Source organism: Clupea harengus, chromosome 8, assembly GCF_900700415.2.
Source record: "Clupea harengus chromosome 8, Ch_v2.0.2, whole genome shotgun sequence".
Classification (NCBI taxonomy): Eukaryota; Metazoa; Chordata; class Actinopteri; order Clupeiformes; family Clupeidae; genus Clupea; species Clupea harengus.
In genome coordinates this window covers 1,626,591-1,651,988 of record NC_045159.1, presented here as the reverse complement: position 1 = coordinate 1,651,988, position 25,398 = coordinate 1,626,591, and the positions used below count along the sequence as shown (strand labels likewise).

At 43.6% G+C, this 25,398-nt stretch overlaps 2 protein-coding genes across 2 annotated transcripts in view; one reads left to right on the top strand and one right to left on the bottom strand.

Annotated features, from left to right (window-relative positions):
- Positions 1 to 438: 438 nt before the first annotated feature.
- On the bottom strand, positions 439 to 17,915 carry gab3 (GRB2 associated binding protein 3). Its single transcript, XM_012819552.3, has 10 exons — positions 17,392 to 17,915; positions 12,465 to 12,768; positions 9,479 to 9,683; positions 8,867 to 9,270; positions 8,554 to 8,606; positions 8,042 to 8,264; positions 7,014 to 7,104; positions 6,417 to 6,498; positions 2,358 to 2,474; positions 439 to 1,761 (listed from the first exon to the last, which is right to left on the bottom strand). The coding sequence occupies exons 1-10, from the start codon at positions 17,464 to 17,466 to the stop codon at positions 1,645 to 1,647; spliced, it is 1,671 nt and encodes a 556-aa protein (XP_012675006.1). The 5' UTR covers positions 17,467 to 17,915; the 3' UTR covers positions 439 to 1,644.
- Positions 17,916 to 19,658: 1,743 nt separating this feature from the next.
- Positions 19,659 to 25,398, top strand: part of smarca1 (SWI/SNF related, matrix associated, actin dependent regulator of chromatin, subfamily a, member 1) — a 17,031-nt gene continuing 11,291 nt past the window's right edge. Inside the window, exons 1-11 of the mRNA XM_031571431.2 lie at positions 19,659 to 19,848; positions 20,569 to 20,652; positions 21,490 to 21,656; positions 21,772 to 21,872; positions 22,287 to 22,387; positions 22,677 to 22,856; positions 22,965 to 23,120; positions 23,401 to 23,532; positions 23,960 to 24,028; positions 24,232 to 24,341; positions 24,462 to 24,688. Coding sequence (XP_031427291.1) covers positions 19,792 to 19,848; positions 20,569 to 20,652; positions 21,490 to 21,656; positions 21,772 to 21,872; positions 22,287 to 22,387; positions 22,677 to 22,856; positions 22,965 to 23,120; positions 23,401 to 23,532; positions 23,960 to 24,028; positions 24,232 to 24,341; positions 24,462 to 24,688 — 1,384 coding nt within the window. The 5' untranslated portion in view covers positions 19,659 to 19,791. The remainder of the gene's footprint in view (positions 19,849 to 20,568; positions 20,653 to 21,489; positions 21,657 to 21,771; positions 21,873 to 22,286; positions 22,388 to 22,676; positions 22,857 to 22,964; positions 23,121 to 23,400; positions 23,533 to 23,959; positions 24,029 to 24,231; positions 24,342 to 24,461; positions 24,689 to 25,398) is intronic.

Sequence of the window (25,398 nt, the reverse complement as noted above, 5' to 3'; positions counted from 1 at the left end):
GTGTGTTTTGGGACAAAAGGTGGGTACTTTCTGTGACTGTTATTCATTTTTTACTGGAGTATTAATATTCATAAGGTATTTATCCTCATGTTTGCATTCATCTTCATTATATTCTATAATGTAGCTAATTCACATATGAATTATTTCTATCCATATCATTGCCATTGTGTGAATTCTGATTTTGACCAATTACATCATAATTTCATATTTCAGGGTCAACATACAAAAATGAAGCTCACTTCCCAACTAATAACATAAATAGTACTGCTACGGCATCTATCGCTAACCTCTACAGTATTTACATGAGCATATATGCACAAAATGCATTCACTCAACTGATATTTAAAAATAATTTGGTCTTATAAATGCACTGCAATTATCTTTTCTCTCAAAATATGGCTTTTCATAATGTAACAACAAAAGGTAAGCTATCCAGCATTTATTTAAAAAAGTGATTTATTTTGACATGTAAATAATCTCGATTATGCACCATTGCATACACGACAGTGTACATATAATACAGCAATCAGCATCTTTGAAGAAAAAAATTACTGTCTTATTAACCTGCAGGAATTTCTTTTGTCATCCATTTTTTGATGTTCCTTTTCACTGGTGACTCAAGAGAATGTCTTGAAAAAAGGGACTTTAATGCATATCTCAAAGCGATATATCTGTACTTCAGAAAAGTGCTTGCATTACTGAAATGATAAGGAACTTAATTGTAAGTCATAGAGGTTTGTGTAATTGGTACCACAGGTAACACAGGTCATCTAGGTCTCTTATTAACCAGATTCTGTTACGAGATATTACACAAGTGCTGCCATTTAGATAAATATAGACAAAAGTATAGGCTCTCTCTCTCTTTCTCGCTCTCTCTCTCTCTCTCCGTCTTTCTCTCTACACACACACACACATACACACACACACACACACACACACACACACACACACACACACACAAACACAGATTCAAAATATGTACAATAGATATTTACAAATCACCTTCTGCACCCAGCAGTGAGTTATAATATATTAATGCATATCATTGTTGCTGATAAAAAGCTACAGTGTGATTTTCTGAGTATGTATTTTCCTGTTATGAAGGCATAATAATGATAGACAGTCAACTTCTTCATATTTACAAGCCAGTACAATCAGTAGTTGAAATGAACGAGGCTGCAGCACAGCTGAGAGGGACTTTGTGTCTGCAGTTGTGATGTTCTTGTGTCTTCATTTGGCATATTTGAGTAGCTTTCACAGTACTATGTCCTCTGTCCTCCTCCTTCACAGTGTACACTCAAAAGGCCAGCTGTGAGGCACAAATAAGCCAAATCTGGTCCAGGCCCCATGGAGCCTCATGGAGAGTAGAGCTCGCTGGTGACCTTGTGTTGCTGAAACGTAAAAAAAAAAAGAAAACCCTCTGCTGTCTGTAAATGTTGGTCGTGACAAGCTAACAGGCTTGTTTTCGACCCCTTTGGTGACGGTGAACGCCGGGCAGTTAGGTTAGGTGTTAGTTATTGCTCTCTTTGCCATCCAGGTGGTTGTGCTGTTAGGGGTTGGGTTTGGTCCTTGTAAGTCTATGCTTCGCAGTGCTTTGGAGAGCAACAGATGGCTCTCTTTCTTGCTCGTCTCTCTGGGACACCATTATGCCTGGGACTGCCGGACATCCTTCCACTCCAGCTTGGTGTTCTGAAGGGCCTGAGTCTTCTTCTCGTCCACCTGAACGTAGTCCACTTTGTGATCGTCGGCCAGGAGCGGCTTCTGAGAGGACAAACACAGCTCAGTTACACAAAAAGGAGATACAAGTCTCAGTTTCATCCCATCCTTTTAGCAACTAACATTCCAGTGCAGATATAGATTTTCCTCTAACCAATTACCTTGGGGTTGTTAGCACCCTACCAGTTAGGCTACAGGAGCTATGCCTGTCTGATCCCTTGTGAGATTAGGATAAATATGCATTCTGCCCTCGCCAATGCATCGAGTATGAACTCTTCACCACCATTTAAGTGAGCCTAGCTCTGCTGCGGTTTGAGCTCATGGCTTTGCTCAGATCCATGGGGGGAAATACATTGATATTCCTGTCAGTAAGTCAGTCTCCTGCAAAGCTGACAAGCCTGAAATATGATGAGTCACTGTCTGAGATACTGCAGTTCCCCCAATGTGAAGATGGGCAACACAAACCAACCAATGATTCACACAAGAATGACTCAAGAAATGAACTGAGGGTGTTTCAGCCTAGTCAAAGGGCAAGACTGAAACTCGAACATCAAATGAGAGCAACATAGCGCTTCCCATCCCTGGGGATGCGTCATTTTTGTTTCTCCATCCTGCTGACAGCTCATCTCCATGGAGCGTACCTTAAGCACGGGCGAAGGGGAGGCTGAGTTGAAATCCAGAGAAAGGTAATCCAGACGGGAACACCTCATCCAGGGCTGCTGCGGTGCCGATTCAGCCACAGGGAAAAACAGTCTGTCCTGAGAAATCAAACACACATACACACATATAATCACCACCACCGTTGTTGTTGTTATTGTTGTAGTTCTCGTCATACTCGTAGTCACTAGTAGTATAGTAAACATAATACTGACAAGCTGATTTAACATTTACATTTTACATTTAGTCATTTAGCAGACGCTTTTGTCCAAAGCGACGTACAAGGGAGAGAATAGTCAAGCTACGAGCAATAGAACCTGGTGTAACAATACATAAATACTACTTTACATAAGAAATATAACTAAATGAAATAAAAGGAAAAAAAGAAGTGCAGAAATGTAACTGCTGTAATTGCAAGTTACGCACTAGTCGAAGTGCCAGTTAGGACGGGAAGTGTTCTCTGAAGAGTTGGGTCTTCAAAAGCTTCTTAAAGTAAGAGAGGGACGCCCCTGCTCTGGTAGTGCTGGGTAGTTCATTCCACCAACGTGGAACTACAAATGAGAATAGTCTGGACTGCCGTACTTGCACCGACGGCAGTGCCAAACGACGCTCACTAGAAGAGCGCAGCATCCTGGGTGTAACATTTGCCCTTACAAGAGCATTTAGGTAGGTGGGAGCAGAACCATCAAGCACTCTGTAGGCAAGCATAAGTGACTTGAACTTAATGCGAGCAGCTACAGGCAGCCAGTGGAGGTCAATGAGTAGCGGGGTGACGTGTGCCCTCTTCGGTTGGTTGAACACCAGACGCGCTGCCGCGTTCTGGATCATTTGTAGTGGTTTCACCACGCAAGCCGGCAGGCCCGTTAGGAGGGCGTTGCAGTAATCAAGGCGGGAACTCACCAAGGTTTGCACCAGCAGCTGGGTGGCATACTGGGTTAGGTACGGCCTGATTTTGCGGATTTAAGACAAAACCCTTATCATTCCTCTCACACACAGATGACAAATGTGAGTCTCTCTCTCTTTTCAGGCAATGCACTTAATCTTGACACATTAAAACTGTCACCTAGTCTTGATATAAAATGAAACATGATTTTTCTGCCACGATTTATTTTACCATCCTTAATTGTTTTGAAATTAATATTTCACATTGTATACCTTATTTATAGGAATTGTCAAACCTTGACATGTCTGTGAATATAATGAGTGACTCACAATAAAGGACCTGCACCTCTTTGATGTTAATGTCACAAAATAAATAGGTAAAAAAGCTAAGAGGGTGCTAACACTGACCGGATAATAAATCCCTCTCGTAGCACAACACTGTTTTATCAGCGACAGGACATGTACATGGCAGTTTTACGACAGAGCGCCTAAATGAAGTATAGTTGTTTGGTTTTACCAACTAATTAGACACAAACTATCTCTTTTTACCGACATTACCTATGAGATGTTTGTCCCTGGGGAGGATTTATATTCTAAAAGGTAAGGATTCTTGCTAAAAGAATCGCCAGAACAGTGTTAATTTCGTTGACGAAAACTATGACGAAAAATATTCGTTAACGACCTTTTTCCCGTGACTAAGACGAGACTAAGACGTGACGAAAACGGATCTTTATAAATAAAAACTATGACTAAATCTATTTTAACTTTCGTTGACGAGACGAGACGAGACGAAAATGTTGGTGGTTGACTAAGTCACAATTGTTTTTTTTTTCTAAACTTGTATGCACATCATTGGTTGAATGTTGCCCGGTCCTGTATCTATCCCTCCTCCACTCCCTGAGATGGCCAGACATGCAAGTGACGCCCTAACAGACGTTATGATGGCTGAAGTTCAAGCACTCGGTACTGGAAGAAAAATAAGAATAGATATCTGGACAGTCTTTAATTATAACTTGACAGAAAATAAAACACAATGCACCGCAATAACCGGAGAGAAACCTTGTGGCTTCAAAATAGGTGGGAGGAACACAACAAGAGTCACCTGAAAGCGCACAAGACAACCCTGCCATTTATGCCAAGGTAAATGAGCTAGTAACTGTCAATGATAATTAGCTAATGTTAACTAGTTATTAGAATATATTTGCCAACGTTAAGTTAACTTCAAAAGGGCAGTCGAGTGTATATGTTGTGTCAGCTTGTACAACTAGCTAGTCATTTTCGATTGAAACCTCCCGTTTGGCTAGGCAAATGAGTTCCAAAACGTTTAGCTAGCTAACGTTAGCTAACTATGAGGTAGCATAGCTAAGTTATACTAGCTATCGATTGCTAGCTAAGTTATACTAGCTATCGATAACTAGCTAGTAAACGCATTGCAGAATGGACTATAGGACAGGCCACGCATGACATTAATCAAGAAAAAATAAATGAATACGTGATTGGTTTACATATCCTTGTCTATTTATGCAATTGTTATTATCATTGGCATTACTTTCAACTCTCAAACTATCTGTCTAGCTAAATATGTTGGTTATCAGATTGCACAGCAATTCATATGGAGGATATGTGGTTGATTTAACTAAGGCCAGGTAGGCATAGTAGTTGTATTGTGTTATCAGATCATTTGAATCTTCAAAATCTAGACTTGATATTCTCTTATATTTTAATGATAATACTGTTAATTAAGTATTGCCTTAAAATTATTATTTACATTGAATTCATTGGAATTCAGCTGTAGGCATAGGAGACCTGTATCTTAGAGACTAATTGCATCCACAGTTTACATACTTCAAGCTTGACTATTATGCAGTTGTAGACACAACACAAGGGGTCCCCGGGCCTGACAAGGGATGGAAAGGAGTTTAATGTGACTATAAGATGGACTTAATTTTTAGTTTAATGTGACTAAAACTAGACTAAAATGTAATGAGACTTCGTCGACTAAAACTAGACTAAAATGTTCTGAGTTTTCGTCGACGAAAACTAGACTAAAACTAAGCAGGATAAAAATGACTAAAAGTGACTAAAACTAATATGCATTTTCGTCTAAAGACTAAGACTAAGACTAAATCTAAAATAGCTGCCAAAATTAACACTGCGCCAGAATGTCCCAGATCACCAACGGAGAAAAGTCATTTGCCTAGGCAAAGAGGATCTAGGGTCTGTATGAGCCCTGCATGCAAATTATAATGACTGATTGCAGAAACATGGCCTAAAGGGCCTCCCATCTAAGCAAGACCAATTTGCATTTTACCAGACACCCTGCTCTACCTACAGTTCCCTGTTTGCCTTATCATACAGGCTCATGTACCCTCTGAAACAGAATGACCCCCACCACTAGAGGGTGCTAAAGCAATCAACAAAGAGCTCTCTCTCTCTCTCCCTAAAGTGACTATTAAAATGTGCAGCAGAACATGATTAGCTATTTATAGCTTGTTTGACATTTGAAATGGTAAACCATACGTTCTAGGGAGAGGGAGAGTTGTTCTATGTCAGCTGTACTAGGAGTTGGCCTATTTGATCATGTGATGAGCGTTTCTCTGTCAGGCAAATGGACCAGAGGAGGACTTTTTGACAGGAGAGACCAGAGGAGGACTTTTTGACAGGAGAGACCAGAGGAGGACTTTTTGACAGGAGAGACCAGGCACATAGTACACAGAGGTGACAGTGAGGGGCCATGAAACTACAGTTTTACTGTGACATCTTCCCTAGGACCAGAGATACTGGACTGCTTAGTCATTATATACTCATTAATGTCAGTGAACTAATTATACAACCAACCATATATAGAAATGTAATGTAGAACAAACATTGCTAATATCAATTACAACAAAAAACGTACTACATTGCTTACATACACTAGCGCAAAACCATTACAGCGTTTTTGGTTGAAAACAGCAGTTATTGATGTCGTTGTGGTTATTTTTAGATCAATCTCTTTTCCATTGATCTTTCAAAAAGGGAACAGTCTGTACAACAGAACTCTCCATAATTCATCTCGAGTGGCAGCATGGGAAGCTATTCTTGGGCCTTTTTTTTCTCTCTCACGTGATTCACATGGAAACAAAAGCAATAATTCTGCAATGAGTGAAGATTCTTATTACTGTGGGAGTACTGAAGGCTTCTGGGTCCGCTGGATTAAAGGCCCTCCATCTTCTGTCCGAAGTAACACAGGGTTGCACAGCACTGGAGACAAGACAGACACACACACACACACACACACACACACACACACACACACACACACAAGCACATACATACAAATAATAATTTAAAAACACGCAAACAAACAAGTTTGAGGACAGCCATCACTTTACCACAAAGGAACAGAGAACAAAATGTATGCAAAACAAGACACTGATGCACAGATGAGAATGCCTATTCTTCAAAACACAAACGACCAAAAAACACAGATGGTTTCTTTTCACTTCACATCACCATCACATACTATGTGAATGCAACTCCAACGTCTGTGTAGACCATAAGATGCAATATGGAAGATCTGGTAAATGATTTTTACAATAGCATGAACTTTTTGCCTTTTCTAAAAAATTGCTGATAGCATGATGAAGAAAGACAGGAAATGAGGGAGATCTGGAAATGACTTGCACCCAAATATGGTCCGGACTGTTACTAAATATTTTGCTGAATGGGAAAAAAGCCACGTAAAGTGTCTGCTGTGGACAAACCTGTGGTCTTACCTTGGCTCAGTGTGTGTTCTGACCAGGGGGAGGTGACAGGGGTGCTCTCTGATGGTGGACAACCCTCTTAGGTCAAGGGGCGGAGGTCGCGCTGCAGAGGAAACAAAAACATTTGAAGGTCACCTCGTGACTGTAATGATTTTTATTGATTGACTCTGATTGATATGTTTGACTATGATGATATGATTGACTATGTCGTGGCTAAAAACAAATGCATCAACTGGGTGTGAGGTCTGAGATCCTGGTGTTCACATGACCACAACATCAGTGAAATTGCCTGTCAAATCAATTGAAACGGTGATCCCCTATCAGCTCTGCAAAGAAGTCACTGTCATGTGAGGCCATGTGACTAACCATTTCACGACTGAGTTACCAAACCAGGAAATATATTTAAACATGGCACAGCATTAAGTGTGGCGTCACATGCGAATCACAAGTTTAGGCTGTGACAGAAACTACTGGGAGGTTTCAGAAAAAAGGGAACCATCTCTTAATGACTCTGCAGCAATGACCACATTCCGGAGTCATCGAAAAACAACATGACCATCCGCTATGAGGCCTTTTTCAAGTGATAGAACACCCACCACCCCCCACCCCCCCCCAAAAAATCATCTGCCAGTTTATTTCTGTTTCTCCTCTCGCAATCCACTGGTACTTCCTTTTTAAAGCCAAGTGCTGAAATGATTGGCCTTTGCTGTTTTCTGTCTAATAAAAGCTGATGGAGGCAGATGTTCTCCTCAGCTGCTCTCCCAAGCAGCCCTGGGGGAGAGCTGAGACGCAGCAGATAATATGCTGACCTGATCACTGCGTGATTCTGGCCACAGCTCAGCGAGAGAATATCAATTAAGTGCTCGCGCTCTCGCAGCTGCGGGCCGTACGCAACCTGCTTGTTCATCTGCAATTGTGCTTATGCACCGGAAACAGAGCTAACGCTCTCTTGCATTAAGTCATCTGAGAGCTTCACAGGGCTCTGCGGTACAACCGGCGGCTGATGTGAGCAGAAAAAGGGGTTGGTCTTTTTGGATTACCCCGCCTCCGAGGTTTCAGGTCGCGGTTGACTGGTGGAGGCTCCAGGTCGGCCCCGGGGGGAGGCGGCGCCTCTACTTTCCCATTGGTCCTTGGAAACATCGAGGGGCTCATGGGGATGTAGCCGTCAGTGGGCATGTCAACAGTGGTGGCCGGTGGGGAGGCCATAGGCACGTATGAATCATCTGACTGGCATGGTAGAGTGGCACCGCCAGCTAACGAAGACTAGGGGAAAGAAAGAGAGAGAGAGAGAGAGAGAGAGAGAGGGATAGAGAGAGAGAGAGAGGGATAGAGAGATAAAGAGATGGAGCAAAAATATACAGAAAGGATGGAAAAGGGAAAAAATAGAGAGCAGAAAAGATAGAGGGGGAAATAGCAGAAGCAAATGTATGTGAGTTACATAAGTCAAGTGAGCATAGGCAAACTTGATTGGCTGTTTTTCCCCAGCTCCTGCTTGAACATGAACATGTTGGGAACAAATGTTTATTTCCAGATCGTGCCGAAGCTCTCTTACCAGATGGAGACTCGCTAGTTTGATCCTCCTTCTCACAGAGCTGTCGGACTCTCCTGAGAGCACACACACAAACAACTGTCACCAAAAAAGGCCCTTTTATCTCTTCCATCAAAGCTAAAGGAGAACAGCCACGCACAGATGAAACGGCAAACCTTTGAGCAAAATGAGATGTGTTGAATCAAGAGTGTGAACAAAACAAAACTGGTGTGTTTCAGAGAAGCTAGAACAGTTTTCCACAAGTATTAGCTTATTTTCAGCTGAACAAGTCATGTCTTTAGCTGTGGATGCGGTAGTGCATGAGGTGAAGGCATACCCATCCAGGAGAGGTCCAGGCTGGGCATGGATACCCGGTGTCGGAGAGGGGCGGGTGGGGCGAATGGGTGGCCCAGGATGTCGGAGAGGTTCGTGGGCTTGGGGGGCAGTGGGGGCGGGGTGTATGAGACGTGGGTGTCGAAGGACGGGCAGAAGGGCGAGTCAAAGCGGAAGATGTCAGGCATCTGCTGGAGGGAGCGGGGGGAGGAGGTGGCGGAGGAGGAGCAGAGGGGCGGCTGGCCGCAGGGAGCGCTGAAGGGGGTGTCGAGCGCTCGGCCCAGCAGGAGCGGTGACGCGGACGAGGGGGGGCCAGAGGCGGGCAGCGTTGGTAGGAACACGTCCTCAACGACCATCTCCGACGAGCTTTGCTCCAGCGAGAGCTCAGAGTTTGTGAAGCTGCTGCATCTGAACACACACACACACACACACACACACACAAACACACAAACACAACATGTAAATACATGTTATGCATCAAAAGACAACTTATGAACATCTCATTACAGCAGTATTTAGCATACTCGAATAAACAAATAACAAATTAACAAACTGACAAATGGCTACAACGACATACAACAATCCAGTTCTAAGGGAGTAAAACTGCGAGCGGTACCTGGTGATGCTGATTGTGCCCGAGTTGCACTGTGAGAGGATGAGGTAGTCTGGGGGAGGGTTGCTGTCCGACAGGCTGGTTCGGTCCCTGCCTGCTGTGCTGCCATTGGGAATGAAGTCAGTGCTGGTCGTCAGGGAGACGCGGGGAGAGGGAGCAGGGGAAGGCTGTTCGGGTGTTGGAGTGTGAGACAAACTCTCTGCCGAGTCTGCAAGAAAGATGAGAGAAAGAGAGAGAGAAAGAGAGAGAGACAGATAATTAGATTTAAAGAGACTGAGAGGGTGAGGGTGAATGAAAGATGCAATAAATATGAATGATGACACCATCAACATATTGAACAATGAGTGAAAAACTTTTTAACTATGTGATTGAAATGATCCTGGAGCCCATCTACTGAGGTAAGTAGCAGTACATTGAGTAGCAGTAGAACTACCTCTTATAACCAGCAGGGGGCATCAGGCTTAGGAAGGGGGGAAAAAATCCAGTTATTCCATGAGAAAGACGCCATGTGTTGTCAGTTTCAGTTCAGTTTCATTATGTGACACCTAAGAATCCTAGGACTCTGATTCATTGAGCAAAAATTCCAGCCATAGCAAAACTACGAGGGAAAGTGAAATGCCTGTACTTGCAATGAAATAACTGATGTCATAGTTTTCGCTGAGCAATACAGGAGAACTTGACTTCAGAGTCACAGAGTCACTAGGTTCCTGAAAACATGGGCGAACCATATATGGAAATGAATATGACATATTCATTAATGAAATGCTCTTTAATGTCAAGTTGTTTGTGTGTGTATGTCTGTATGTGTTAGTGGTGGTGGGTGTGTGTTTGTGTGAGCATGTCTGTATGTGTTAGTGGTGGTGTGTGTGTGTTTGTGTGAGCATGTCTGTGTGTGTCTCTCACTTTGTGTGTGTGTGTGTGTGTGTGTGTGTGTGTGTGTGTGTGCATGTGCTTTTGAGAGGTAACAGCCTAGTCATGCTTGAGAAACTGTTCAGACTCAATTTCAGTCGCATGAAATGGTGCTTTTAATATCTATCGTCATTTTTATTATCTTTCTCAGTATTGGGTAAGCCTAAGGTTAGGACTTCACCTCTGACACATCTAAAGTGTGCGTATGCGAGTGCTGAGTGAGAGGTAAAAGAGAGGGTGAGGCTAGAAAAAAAAAAGAAAGGAGAAGGGGGTGAAGAAGAGAAAGAGATAGAAAAGAGAAAGAGAGATAAAGGAGGGCATATCTCTATCCTACAGACAGTAACACGCCTCTTAACGTCTTAACGTCACGCCATCTTTGGGATCTGGAAGCATCAATCCTGGTAATGCTGCTTTGAAATGCTGGCCTATTTCCACGTTCGGAATGATTAAGTCTATCCAAAGGCTGAAACTGACACTGAGTGTGACATTGTAGCCATCTGTTGGCGCTGGGCTCTTCTGGGCCGTCGGTACCACAGGAGCATATTGCCGGCCTTGTGTGCTGCAGCTGCGTATGGCGCAGTGTCGAGGCTGCGCTTTAGTCATGTGGCCGTGCTGAGCTGAGCTGAGCTGAGTAGGGAGCGAGGGAGCGAGAGAACGGGAGAGAGGGAGTGAGAGACAGAGAATGGACCTGAATGCTAATGTGTGGCCTCGATTAAACCAGGCAAGAGGGAGGAGGAGGAGGAGGAGGAGGAGGAGGAGGCGCTGAAGCCTGTCTATACCCCGTCACCGTGGACGATTGACGATTTCAAGCAAGAAATGATCGCCCTTTCCTGCAGTCATTTACCTGACCATTCCTCTCTCTTTTCCCACACGCAAGCATGACCGAGACCTCCGAGGAGAGTGATGAGAGAAATGATGCACCTAGATGAAAGATAAATGATGCCACTAACGCTTGATATCACACAGCCCCTTACTACAAGGTAATGTTAGGCTCAAGCCACTGAAAATAAAGAGGCTGCAAACTCCTCCTGTGTTACAGGGGAAGCAGTGGTGTAGGTACACAGAACCAGGGGCTGTGGTGTGGATACTGTGATGTCCTAAAATGAATACATGTAGATGTAACAGACCCTTTGTCTCTGAAGGTGATGTGGGACAAAAATACTGGTAACTTCTCAGGATATACCTTTGTTTCGCTCTGGCCTGGCCTAGTTTTTGCTTTGAAGTGGGTTAGTTATAGGTGATGGTGACACATGACCTTCGCACATCCAGTGACACATTACACTAATAACCTTTAAGTCTGGTATTCATGCTTGTGGTTTAAGTGATAGTGGGTACATTTGGTTGGTTGTATGTGTGTGCGTTTGTACACGTGTGAGTGTGTGTGTGTGTGTATGTGTGTAAACGTGCATGTGTATGTGTGTGTGTGTGTTTGTGTGTGTGTGTGTGTGTGTGTGTGTGTGTGTGTGTGTGTGTGTGTGTGTGTGTGTGTGTGTGTGTGTGTGTGTGTGTGTGTGTGCGTGTGTGTGTGTGTGTGTGAGAGAGAGTTTGTGGTTGTGACTCTTGTGCAAGTGTAGGCTAAGGGCAACCACAGTCTTAACAGAATAGTCTTGAGAACGGTGTGACGACAGCTGTTTTACACAGGACTGAAGTGTAAAATACATTGATGTGAGAATGACTCCTTCATTCCAGAACTGAGATGAGCAAGGATACATTAAGACAACAGATAACAGATAACAGAGGATACACAGAAGAAAAATGTGTTTTAACGAAATGTCGGGTGAATCTGTCACCTTTCCAAGCATTGATTTAGTTTTGCTGCTCAGCAGTTACAGCAGCTCAGCTGGCCAAATCAGGTTTACATCCACCACACCAAAGACATCTAAATGCATTCCTCTAGGGATTATATTGCTGTGCAACAGAACTGAAACCTGGCCGGTGGGGGGCCCCAGTAATGGAACAAAGTCACACGCTGTAGTCAATCAGGCTTACAGTCATACCTACATCAACGCACAGTAACATAGAAGCCCGAATCCACTGTATGCCTTTCATCTTTCAGCTTCACACAGAGTGTCAGTCTTACCTGTGTCATCTGGGGGCCCGAAGGTGCAGATCTGACTGATGCTCTGCACCCAGTGGTTCATCTCCTCCTGGGTTTTCGCCAGCAGGTAGAAGACACGCGTGGCCGTCTTCACCATGAACAGGTGATGATTCTGGAACTGGCGCTTGTGCAGCTGCTGCAGCTCGCAGGGCATGCGGACCTCGCACTCCTGCAGGTCGATGGTGCGTATGGGTTTCTTGGAGCCTTTGTTGCGGTAGTACTCCAGCACGTCGGGGTTGCCACTCATGCGGCCCTGGCGCAGGACAAACCAACGCTTTCTCCATGACTGCGAAAGACAGACAGACAGAGAGAGAGATAGGGAGAGAGAGAGAGAGAGAGAGAGAGAAAATCACCAAGTTAGTGCTATGATCAGTGGTTGAATTGTTTTAGTAAATCATTTCATAACATTTCTGTCATACCTGACTTTCCTACATACTTCTAGACAACAGCAAAAGCCTCCAGTAATTTGTAAACAACATTCAGAAAACTAGGAAGTTGAAGAATTTTCCATTACTGCCACCAACATATCTGGCCAAAGCCACCAACATATGCTTGGGATGGGAATGACCATCATCTGATCAGTGACAGGCTAAAGCAATGTCACAGTCACATGATCAGCCACATATTTTATTTTAGAGACTTCTCGGGAAAAGCTATTGAAATGAGATCAGAGTTCCATTTTATGTTTGAGTGCAAGTATCAGTAACATTTCTGTACACCGACAGACGTCAAGCAGTAGCACTTGGCTAGTTCCTCTGAGTGTGGTTTGTGGTTTGTCCTACCTAGCAACTGCTAATGGGCCTACAGGGAAAGCAAACAGGTAGAAAAGAGCAATTTGACACAATCAGTCAATTTCAGAGTCAGAGTCAGAGCAATTTTTCACAAATACCCAAAACCTAATGACGACTGAGTTCTTAAATACTGATTTTTAGTGAAGGGCAGGCAAAGATGCTGGACCATGATGATGATGTCAAAGATGGGAAACTAGAGTCTGTCACCCAGTATTTTTAGAAGGTGTTATCAACACATACTTTCCAGTAGCATGAAAGCTATTGTTGGAAAGCTTGTCATTCATACCTATGCTTGGTCTCTTACAGTGAAACCCACTGTCAAGAACATTTTAAGAAAACTTTTATCTGACAATTGTCTTGTCCAGACGAAAAAGTGGAATTTTTATTTTGTGGCTTTAATTGGGCAAATAACAGAACACTTGTTGGTTTGCTAGTTTAAATGTTTTGTTTGTTTGGAAATGACTTCAGCTTCACCATGACAATCAGTGGGCTATGTGTCTAGAGGATTATGGTAAGGCAGATCTTGAGTCTCTCACCACCATTCTGCTCTGGTCATTCGTCATGGTAACCAGACCACTGCATTTCTGAGCATGCTCAGAAGCCAAGGTCACACGTTGACCTGGTAGTACCTCGCCTGCAGATAATAGGCCCGTTTCTTGTGCTTTTGATATGGTCACTATGAGGAACTGACAGAAGCCTTTCCCAGAAGGGACCTTGAAAGAGGAAGTTGAATGCACAACAGACCATTTTCGTCTGAAGAGAACAAAAAAAACATTTGTCTGAGATTACCCTGCAAGAGCCAAGTAGAAAGACAATGGACTAAAATATGACTGTGACCTTTAATACAACCCATCAACTAAGACTACTAAGTTTTCGCCATCTGCATGTGACATATACTTCCACTATTTTGGGGATTATGAAAAAAGTGTAAGTGCAGATAATGGAACAACTGTGTCTGGTTTTTGCACCAGCAAACACATGCAAGAAAAAGCATGCACAGGATATTAACCCCCAAGAGTGTGACTTTAGATTCGATCTTGACTTTGATATTTACCACATCAGTGCACCAGTGTGGTTCATATATGGTTAATTCCCTCGAGGACCACTCTTTTCAGGTCTTGCTTTACTATAAAGTAAATTCATACATTTTTTACACCCAGTAAAAGTAGCACCTTAAAAGCTCTGTATTTTTTATCTGTCCCTCTTATACTGGCACTAAGGTAAGTCATGATTAATTTAGAGTCTATGGAAACTGACTGTCGACAAGATGGCCAGAAAAAGCGCTTAAAAATGAAGGTTACAAAAAAGCACTGAGGAAAGTGTTGCGGTACTGTCAGAGGAAGAACATCTGAAGCAAGACTTGCATGATCCATTGAGGTATTGTGTGTGTGTGTGTGTGTGTGTGTGTGTGTGTGTGTGTGTGTGTTATGCTTGAACTGATCTGGCAATGAAACACAACCACAACATGAGTGTGCGCTCCATGTGAAGGCTGCACTCGAGCCGTACGTAAAAACAGCTGAGTTTCGTTCTGACCTTGCCAGTATTCAAATCCACTATAAATACAAGGCGCATTACAACATGTACACACATGATTATACACACAAGGATACACATGATCACACACAAAGGCAGGCAGGCAGGCATGCACACACATAAATACACAACATTTTGAGTTCTTTGAGGCACACACACACACTCACAAGCAAACACACACACACTCACAAGCAAACACACACACACACACACACAAAAAATACATTAAGACAGACAGACACATACACACACTCAATATACAAATGCAGCTACAAAAGTCAAAACTGCCTGAAGCAAAGACATAAAGATTCAGAAAAAATAAAGAACTAAATATTTAGAAAAAAACTAAAGAAATAAAGAAAATGACTGTGGACTTTGTTGTTATAACCTGCATGCCTGCCTGTTGTGCATACCTGCATGTTGTGAGTGACCAGCTTTAGGGAGACTTTCAGCTATTTACCAAACATGCATGTCCGTGTGTGTGTGTGTGTGTGTGTGTGTGTGTGTGTGTGTGTGTGTGTTTCAATGTGCACTCTCTCACACAAATGATGACCCCCTTCTCTCTCCACTTAGACACAGGAAGTGCTCAGAACTGTGGTGACAGCAAGTTCAGTTTTGCCTGGGGGATCACTGACAGTCTGACTCATTTCTGCCTGCAGGGTCACCCCTAACTGCCTGGCATTGACATGACTTCCCATATTGTGCAACACACCCAGATTTCGCAGAAGCAAAGCTATGTGTGTTAGCATCCCCCGTGTAAGTATGTCTGTGTATGTGTGTGTGTGTGTATCTGTTTGCTGTATGTGTGTGTGTGTGTATCTGTTTGCTGTATGTGTGTGTGTGTCTGTGTGTGTGTGTGTCTGTGTGTGTGTGTGTGTGTGTGTTTACTGTATGCGTGTGTGTGTGTTTGTCTGTGTGAGAGAGTACTGTACATGAAGATGTAGAATTCTTGTTATGGGAAGACTCTCAAACATAAACAAAACGAAACTCTCTGTTCAACTCCAGTTTTAAGCCCTGAACCTTGTCATAATACGGGACACTGTTTGTTCAGTAAGGAGTGAAATAGTTCAGTGTGTACTAAATTAACATTAAATTAATACACATACTGTATGTATTGTATGTGAAAATGCTTGTAGCAAAGAGCACACCAACACTAGCCTTCACCCAAAACTGGGTAGAAGGCTGTTAGGAGTCAACCACAACAACATCTCCCACTCAACAGAGAGACTCACAAGTTCCCAAAGTTAACACTGCATGTGATAAAAGACCTGAGCAACACAGAGGCTCACCAGATCTCCAGTCAAAATAGTGTGAACAAATATGCAAACAGGCGTGTTTACATCTGCTGAAAATGGTGAAACAGTTTTTTTTGCAGCTGCACGTGTGTGTATTTGAACAGTGTGCTGCATATTGTTGTTTTAAATAAATAATGCCTGTGGCTTTTGTGTGTGTGTGTGTTTGCTCTCAGTGAGTGAGAGGACAAGATGAGCAGGAAGTGAAGAAGCAGGGAAGTAGGCAGTTCCTGGTAAATAACATGGGAGGTAACTTCATATGAGCGAGAATGACTGTCACATAGGCGGGCACGTACAGCATCACACTGTTGTTGAACATCAGATAATAACACAGATAAACACCAGGCAAAAAATGTATCACGATATAGACAAAGCATTGTCATCATAACATAGTTTCAGTCACAATGGCTGGCATGATACTGACAAGTCGCACAACAGGGTTGAACACAGCGCTGGACACCACGACAACCAGTAAAGATTATCTGGAAAAAGATAAGCATATTTCTGCTTGTCTTCACAAAACAGCCCTTTAGGATCCTACTAGCTAAAACATTCTTTAGCCAACAAATGGTTCTTTGTTTTGAAACTTCCCTTTCCCTGAGGGTTCTATACAGTTCCGTAGGGGTGCTATGCTGTAAACCTGACTGCTCAAAGGGTTCACAAATGGTTCCACATACGATTGTGAATTCTCAGTAGAAGCTCTAAGGCATTGTTCAGAGTTAAAAGCCCCTTTTCTGAGAATATAGAAGCACAACAACCATGGTATACAACAGGTAAATAGAACAGCACTCCATGAAGACTCACAACAACACTGTCAGACAGCAAGCACATATTGTCATGTGACTAAGCACTACACAACACAGGGCTGACAAAAGGACATAAAATTGCCAACATCATGCCAATGACACAAGTGGACAGTGTAGACACACACACACACACACACACACACACACACACACACACACACACACACACACACACACACACACAACCCAACCAGTACTAGGAGCTACTGCACAGCAAACTTAAATGTAACTCAAATCCTACATCACAGACTAACATAGCCGGCAGGACGTCACTGAACCTCCGTCAGGAGTGGAGCTCTGTGGCTGTGGGGACTTTTCATGAACACGGTTTTAACCCTGCTGCAGCAGCTCCGGGCACTCCACCAGAGTATGTCAAAACGCATCACAGTAACATACACATACACACAAACACACAAACATATACACACACGTATAGCTACACACAAACATGCGCACCCGGTAGTGGTCCCTATGTGTTTACACTCACGTATCTCGTGTTGAGCTTCTTCTCCGGGGGGGACTTGGTGAGCCAGCCGGTAAACACCACATCATCCGCACTCATGTCGCCTGCTCACGGAATCCACAGTGTGTGCATGTGCTTGCCTGCGTGTGTGTGTGTGTGTGCGTGAATGTATGTGTGGTCTGACTGTGCTCCAGCTTGCTCTTCAGTGCGGATGCTGCCACTGCTGCTGTCAGACTGAAAACAGAGCAGAGAGGATCCTGTGTTCAACCCCCAGCAGCCTACAAGAAGGAAGTCATGCCATTGATCACACGAAGAGACTCAGAGAGAGAGAGAGAGAGGGAGGGAGAGAGGGAGGGAGAGAGTAAGAGAGCGAGCGAGCGAGTGAGAGAGAGAGAAATAGAGAGAGGGAGGAAGGGAGGGGGAGACAGAGAGGTGTGCCTGTTCGTCTGAGTGAGAAGGGCGTGTGTGTGCACGCATGGGTGTGAGCGTGTGTATCTCTGTGTCTCAGTATGTGGGGTGTCAGTGGAGGAGGATTTCACAGAAAAGGAAATTCGTCCCCTCCCTGTAACGGCACAAATGTTGGGGGGGTACTTGACCTCCAGCAATACACAGGGGTGTGTGTGTGCATGGGTGTCTAAAGGTGTGAATTTGAGCATACATTTCTGTACTGACTATATGCTGATTAATGTTGCTATCAGCTGGAGCAGTAGTAGCATTAGTAGTAGTAGTAATAGTAGTAGTAGTAGTAGTAATAGTAGTAGTTATATGAATAGAATTAGTAATAGTAGTATTAGTGGTGGTGGTAGTAGTAGTAGTAATAGTAGCCTAGTAGTTCTATGAATAGAATTAGTAGTAGTAGTATTAGTAATAGTAGTAGTAGTAATCTTAAAAGTTAATGATTATAATTAGTAGTAGTAGTAGTAGTAGTAGTAGTATTAATGGTGGTGGTAGTAGATGTAGTAGTAGTAGTAATAATAATAGAATTAACAGTAGTACTACTGGTAGTAGTAGTAATAATAGAATAAACAGTAGTAGTTTTAGTAGTAATTGGAGGAGGAGGAGGAATAGAAGTAGTCGTGGTGGTAGTATAAGTAGTAGTATTAGTAGTATTCTGTTTCACCAAAACAGAAAAAGAGACAAAATTAAAACAAAATATATTTTTTTTATTTGATTATTCTGAGGGTTGTGGGAAGTTCCCAATGACGTATTGCCATCTAGTGGTCAAAAAAAAAAATGGGAAAAGTGGCAGCCAACGTTTTGTAGAAGCAATGCTTTCCTCATAACAGACAGAAAATAATGCAAAGAGGGGCAACAAGAGTCCATTTCAAATTGTGTAATCAAGTCATCAATTCACGTCAGCTGAAATCACTGGCATCTAGTGCTGACTCATAACATTCTGCTGAAGGTGGCTGACACAGCCCAGCAAAGCATGAAAAATGAGTGCTATCACGTCATACTGTGACAAAGCAGGACAGCATTGTTTATGCATCCTGTAAAGGTTAAAGAGAATAATATGTGGATATTAAACAGCTTTGGCACTAATATGGCAGATGGCCACTCATGTAATCAAGTCAGAACAAAGTGAGAGGGACTGCCTAAAATGTGACAGTACAATCACCTTGGTTTGTCTGTCATGGTTGAGTGCCCTTGGATACACCCTCCCCTTGCCACATTTTAAGAAAACTACTGCCATGAACCTTCCCGCACGTTCTGTTAGGCAGTCTCTCTCTCCTCTTCCCTTCTGCTTGGCAACCCCTCACATTTCTTCTGCTCCTTCTCACTGATCTTTAAAGGAACTGTACATTGTTTTTTTCTTTTAACCTGTTCTCTCTTTTCTAGGAACGTAGGCCCTCTACCTATATCTCCTTTTGTTTCTGTCCAGCCGTCTGGCTTCCCTGTCCTCTACTCTCCCCCCTTCATCACTTTACCATCACAACTCTACGTCTCTGGCCTAAGAAGATGGCACATTCCGTCAGGTTGTTTTCAAGCTTTCCTCCTGCTGAAGGAGACTCTCCCCCTCACTGTCATCATTCGCTTGGTCCTGGCTCTGCAAATACTGTTCAACAGTTTACAATCTCTGAAGCATGGATGAATTGTTACATGTTCATTCGTTATGTCTTAAGCTCAAGATAATACAATAGGAAGATAATAATAAAGACGTTGGACTGCATTAAATGGGCTATTTTCACTCTGGTTCTAAATCAGTTGTTTTGACATATACAAATCTACCATTTCACTGTTTACTTGCAGCGCATTCATCTGTTATCGCGATAATTCAGCTATAACATCGCGAGATTGTCAGTTTTGTGGAGGGGGCGTGTGCCTGGAATGTACTGTCTGATAGTGACGTAGACGCTTATTTTGCCATGTATAACTTACTGTCTGATCAAAATAATTCAGGATAAGGACCTGTGTGTTGGCGTAATGTCTGACGAAGAGGTACCCTCCACTTCCCGCGATGCCAAGCAAGAGTCGGAGGAGGTAACGGGGAATGAGCATGCGTTATTATCCCTGCTTTGTAGCCTACATAGATGAAAAACACACCGTGCAGAAGTTTGCTGCTTTTCAGCAAATGGAGAGAATATGGCGGGAAGGCGGAGCGCACAACTGTACAGCTGCAGATGTTGAACGAGGCACTAACGTCATGTTGTTTATTAGGGCATTTCGATCTGCTCTAGCACGCAATGACAACACTTGTGGCAGGAACAGGAATGGCATTATCGCGCTATTATCATGTGGTGGGAACACATGAGAGTCACCGACTTGTAACTATGTCTGTCTGATCTCGAACGCCACTGCAATAACGTTAGCCTGCATAATCTAGACCCACCACGCAACCAGACACCGTCATTCGTACGTCAGTGGTAGTTCTGTCAAAGCACTCCATAGCTTGTTTCTGCTTCCATACAGCCGTCTTTGGTAGGTTCATTAGGTTGCACCAGCGCTGTGATATGCCTGGCCAAACAATAACATTTTCCTTGAGTAGAATTAATGCAGACAGCGACCTCGGATGATGTCTTACAATTAACTTTGATGTCAGGGGAGTCATGCCAAATTGGACTGAACTGGGATAAACAAACTCTCAAAACAAAAGGAAGACATCACTCAGTAGGCTAGGTGTAACACTACTAGGTGCAATGTACTGGCCTTTGGCTCAAACTTGATAGACATATGTGTCTGTGTGAATTTGTGCCTTGTCAGGATGAACCACCCTTCCAACTGAAGCCTCCACCCAAGTCAACAGTGAAAGAGGGCACTGTGGACCCTGAGTATGAAGAGAAGAGGGTGAGCTGCACTGACTTATGAACTTAAATGAAGCTACTTTTGAGTTGCGATACATATTATAAAGGTCCACACAACAGTAGCATGCACATGACATAATGTTTTTTGAAGGAATCATTGCAGTTATTAAATGCTGTGGTTTTTAATATTTGGACAGGTGAGTGTTTCAAATAAGAAAGCAGGTGAATAGACAGCATGAAGACTACATTGTGCTTTAGGTAACACTTCACTTGAACCCTGCGTCATAAGACTAAAATATCCACGTTGTAATCTTGTCATGCCAGATGTCGTATGTGGCTGTAATATAACAGTCAGTGCGCAGTGATGTAGCTAATCTGTGCTAATCCAGCTAATGTAGATAATCTTTGACTTTATGATGCCATGACAGCTCAATGACATGTGACATTAAGATGTTATGACATATACAATTCAGAGAACTGTCAATTGACAATTACGATAATGGTAACATGACACTATCAAATCTATGGACATCAACTGTTATGATGTCTATGACATCTGCCATAACATGTTTATGACATGGTTATGTCAATCTTATGTAGCAGGGTTCAGGATTGAAGTAAATTGATCCGTTCAATTTTCATGGGAGTTTTTCTTTTAACCAATATCTTACTGACTTAAATAGTCAGTACTCCACAGCTGAGGGTTTTATAGTTACATTATGAGTTGTAGACCTGTTACAGATTACAACGTCAGAGTGGTACTCATGAAATCAACAAACGTAATAATTACTTAAGAGAAATTCATTATATTTTGTATCTATTTCCTAACTGTAATGGCCTGAACTGCCTGATAATTCTCTGTTTGATCTGCCCCCTTCAGAAAACGGACCGGGCGAACCGCTTTGAGTTCCTGCTGAAGCAGACAGAACTCTTTGCCCACTTCATCCAGCCGGCCTCCCAGAAATCCCCCACCTCACCCCTGACAGTGCGCGTGGGTCGACCCCGCATCAAGCAGGATGAGAAGCAGGACCTGCTGTCTGTGGGCGAGTGAGTCTGTCAGCTTCTGTGGGTTTTTTCTCTGAAGTGTATGACCTGTTTGAGGACGGTGGACTGGTCCTGAAGCTGGCCCGTGCGACTAATGCGCTACTCTCTGTGCCCGCAGTAACCGTCACCGCCGCACAGAACAGGAGGAGGACGAGGAGCTGCTGTCGGAGAGCCGCAAGGCTGCAAACGTGCTTGTGCGCTTTGAGGAGTCCCCTTCATGTGCGTGTCCTCTCTCTCTCTCCTCTAACAGTCTCATGTGCAGGGCTCATCATGTGGACTTATTAAGGCTTTGTAAACAGCTAATAGACATGATTAAGTAATGTGTTATTGATTAAGACATTTTAGGTACTTTTTAGGATTTTTTCCCTTACAAGGCCAATGTGAATCTTAAGGGTGAATCATTTTGACTGAATCTTTAAAATGTTTAATCTTTTTTCGTTAAGAAGCATCAAAATGTTTCAGAGCTAGTTTATGTAGTGACTGCAATGACTATAATATAGCCAAGCCTATAAGCAAGTCATTGCTAATACCATTCTTTTAATATCTACTGACCATAACAGCTTTCCTGTGCACGTGTGTGTGTTTGTGTGTGTGTGTGTGTATGAATGTTTGAATGTTTACATAAATAAATAGATGTGAAAAATGGAGCTTTGAGAGATTACCAGACCCGAGGCCTGAACTGGATGATCTCTCTCTATGAAAATGGTATCAATGGTATCCTGGCTGATGAGATGGTAAGAGATGCTAGCTAAGCTGTTTATAGAGACGTCTTTGTCTTCTCTATACAATTTACCGTTTTAAAAGTAGGGATCTAGTTTGATCACTGAACCTACATATAGGCTACTAGGGGAGCAAAACTAATGTCTGCCACAGATGACACTAGCTTGGACAAATTGATAATTCTTTTAAAATTCTTTGATTTAATCTAGAATCAGCATGAAGTAGAATTGTTTGGTGCCCCTAATCCATGTGATGTGGCAGATGTGTCTATTGTTGCCTATTAGTTTAATGTGTGTTCAACAGGGTTTGGGAAAGACTCTGCAGACCATAGCCTTGCTGGGCTATCTGAAACACTATCGCAACATCCCTGGCCCCCACATGGTGTTGGTGCCCAAGTCTACCCTGCACAACTGGATGAACGAGTTCAAGCGCTGGGTCCCCACTCTGAAAGCCGTCTGCCTTATCGGAGACAAAGACGCTAGGGTAAAACACCCCCCCACCCACTCACCCTGCCCTCTGTTGCGTGACCTCTCCCTCGTGTGTTTGCAAGGGTCAGGCGAGACTCGTTCTCTGTGTGTGCTGTGTGTATAGGCGGCGTTCATCCGTGACGTGATGATGCCGGGGGAGTGGGACGTGTGTGTGACCTCCTATGAGATGGTGATCCGGGAGAAGTCCGTCTTCAAGAAGTTCAACTGGAGATACCTGGTGATCGATGAGGCTCACAGGATAAAGAATGAGAAGTCAAAGGTGGGAGGATTATTAGAGATGTCTTTATGATGCCTCTTAAATAAACCAAAAAGCAAATGCTCCTTTGTTTTGAAGGTTTGTTTATTTATCAGTACTATAACAGTTAAAAGATTATGTATTAAATTGTTTGCATACTTTTCTCCCTGTTTTTTTATGCAAATATGTAATTTTAGTAATGGACAGACAATTTCTTATAATACACATATTTGTAAATAGCGTGATTCAGTGACCACTATACCCATTCTTTTATCACTCTGTGTTTATGTGTTTTTCTTTTCAGCTGTCGGAGATTGTGCGTGAGTTCAAGACAACCAATCGGCTTCTTCTGACCGGCACGCCCCTTCAGAACAACCTCCATGAGCTCTGGTCTCTGCTCAACTTCCTGCTCCCAGATGTCTTCAACTCTGCTAATGTGAGTCTAACACATACACACACACACACACACACACACACACACACACACACACACACACACACACACACACACACACAAAAAGGTCATCTTTTAATGACATGGAATGATTGCTGCCCTACCCTGAAATCAGCCTGATCATTTCACTTTTCATTTTTGATGAGCTCAGTCAGGAATATGGGGCTCAGTAAGCTTCATCACACTCAATAAGCTCTTAGTGTTTGTGTGTGTGTGTGTGTGTGTGTGTGTGTGTGTGTGTGGTTGTGTGTGTGTGTGTGTGTGTGTGTGTGTTTGTGTGTTTGATTGAAAGAGGAGAACAGCAGGAGGTGATTTTGTGCTGTGCAGAGAGGTGAGATGATGGCTTCAGATCTCTTTTCCTCTTCTCTCTGTTTCTCCGTCTCCCTCTCTCTCTCTGTTTGCTCCTCAGGACTTTGACTCTTGGTTTGACACTAATAACTGTCTGGGTGATCAGAAGCTGGTGGAGAGACTGCATGCAGTAAGTGTTACATAAACACCAACACTTCACTTCACTCTGCCTCCCTGCAAACGTGAGATGACAGAAACACACACTCACACACACACACACACACACACACACACACACACACACACACACACACACACACACACACACACACACTGCTGACAGAGAGGTCTGGCTGTCTCACTGGGAGGAATCTGTTGGGTTTATGTGGATAGGTTCTGAGGCCGTTCCTTTTGAGAAGGATCAAAGCGGACGTTGAGAAAAGTCTTCCGGCAAAGAGGGAGGTAAAGATTTACCTGGGACTCAGCAAAATGCAGCGTGAGTGGTACGTACCCCTGATACCCCAAACCTCTCCCAACTGCCACAAACACCGTCCGTTGTTTTAGAACTCGGATTTCGCTGGATTCAGACCAGTGACAGAGCTGGTGTGTACATGTCCCCTCAGGTACACCCGCATTCTCATGAAGGACATCGACATCCTCAACTCGTCCGGTAAGATGGACAAGATGCGTCTGCTGAACATCCTGATGCAGCTGCGTAAGTGCTGCAACCACCCCTACCTGTTTGACGGGGCGGAGCCGGGGCCCCCCTACACCACAGACACCCACCTGGTCACCAACAGCGGCAAGATGCTCGCCCTCGACAAGCTGCTCCCCAAAGTGAAGGAACAAGGTTGGTTGGGCACGCAGGAATGCTGATCCCCTTACTCACCCATTAAGCCACATTATTCACGTGTCTGGCTGCTGAATGCAGATTTTGTAAGGTGGAGTGAACTTTTTATTTGATGAAATAGTCACAGCTGATATAGGTGTTAGAGTTAAAGGTAGCTCTTAAGTGTTCATAGGTATTATTCCCACTGCAGACTGGCCACTTTTATCCTCTAACTCTCACTGACCTCCGTGACCTGGATTTGGTGTAGTGTGGATGAGTTCACTGTTGGACAGAAATGAACATGCACTTGAGAAGACAAAGGGAGCGTGACTCTGCACTTAAAAAGACTCAAAGCACATCGCTGGGATAATCTGACGTCTGATGCTCAGCACTGTTCAGTAGGCATCGGGGAGAGTCATTGCAGAGGTTTAGGGAATCTGTCTGCAGTCGGATTCTCTTTCTCAGTGTCTCTCTCTCCCTCCTTCCCCCTCTTTCCCCCTCTCTCTCCCTCTCTCTCTCTCTCTCTCTCTCTCCCTCTCTCCCCCGCCCCCTCTACCTCTCTCTCTCTCTCTCTCTCTCTCCCTCTCTCTATCTCTCTCCCTCTCTTTCTCTCTATCTCTCTCCCTCTCTATCTCTCTCTCTCTCTCTCTCCCTCGCCCCCTCTATTTCCCTCTCTCTCTCTCTGTCTCTCTCTCTCTCTCCCTCTATCTCTCTCCCTCTCTCTCTCTCTC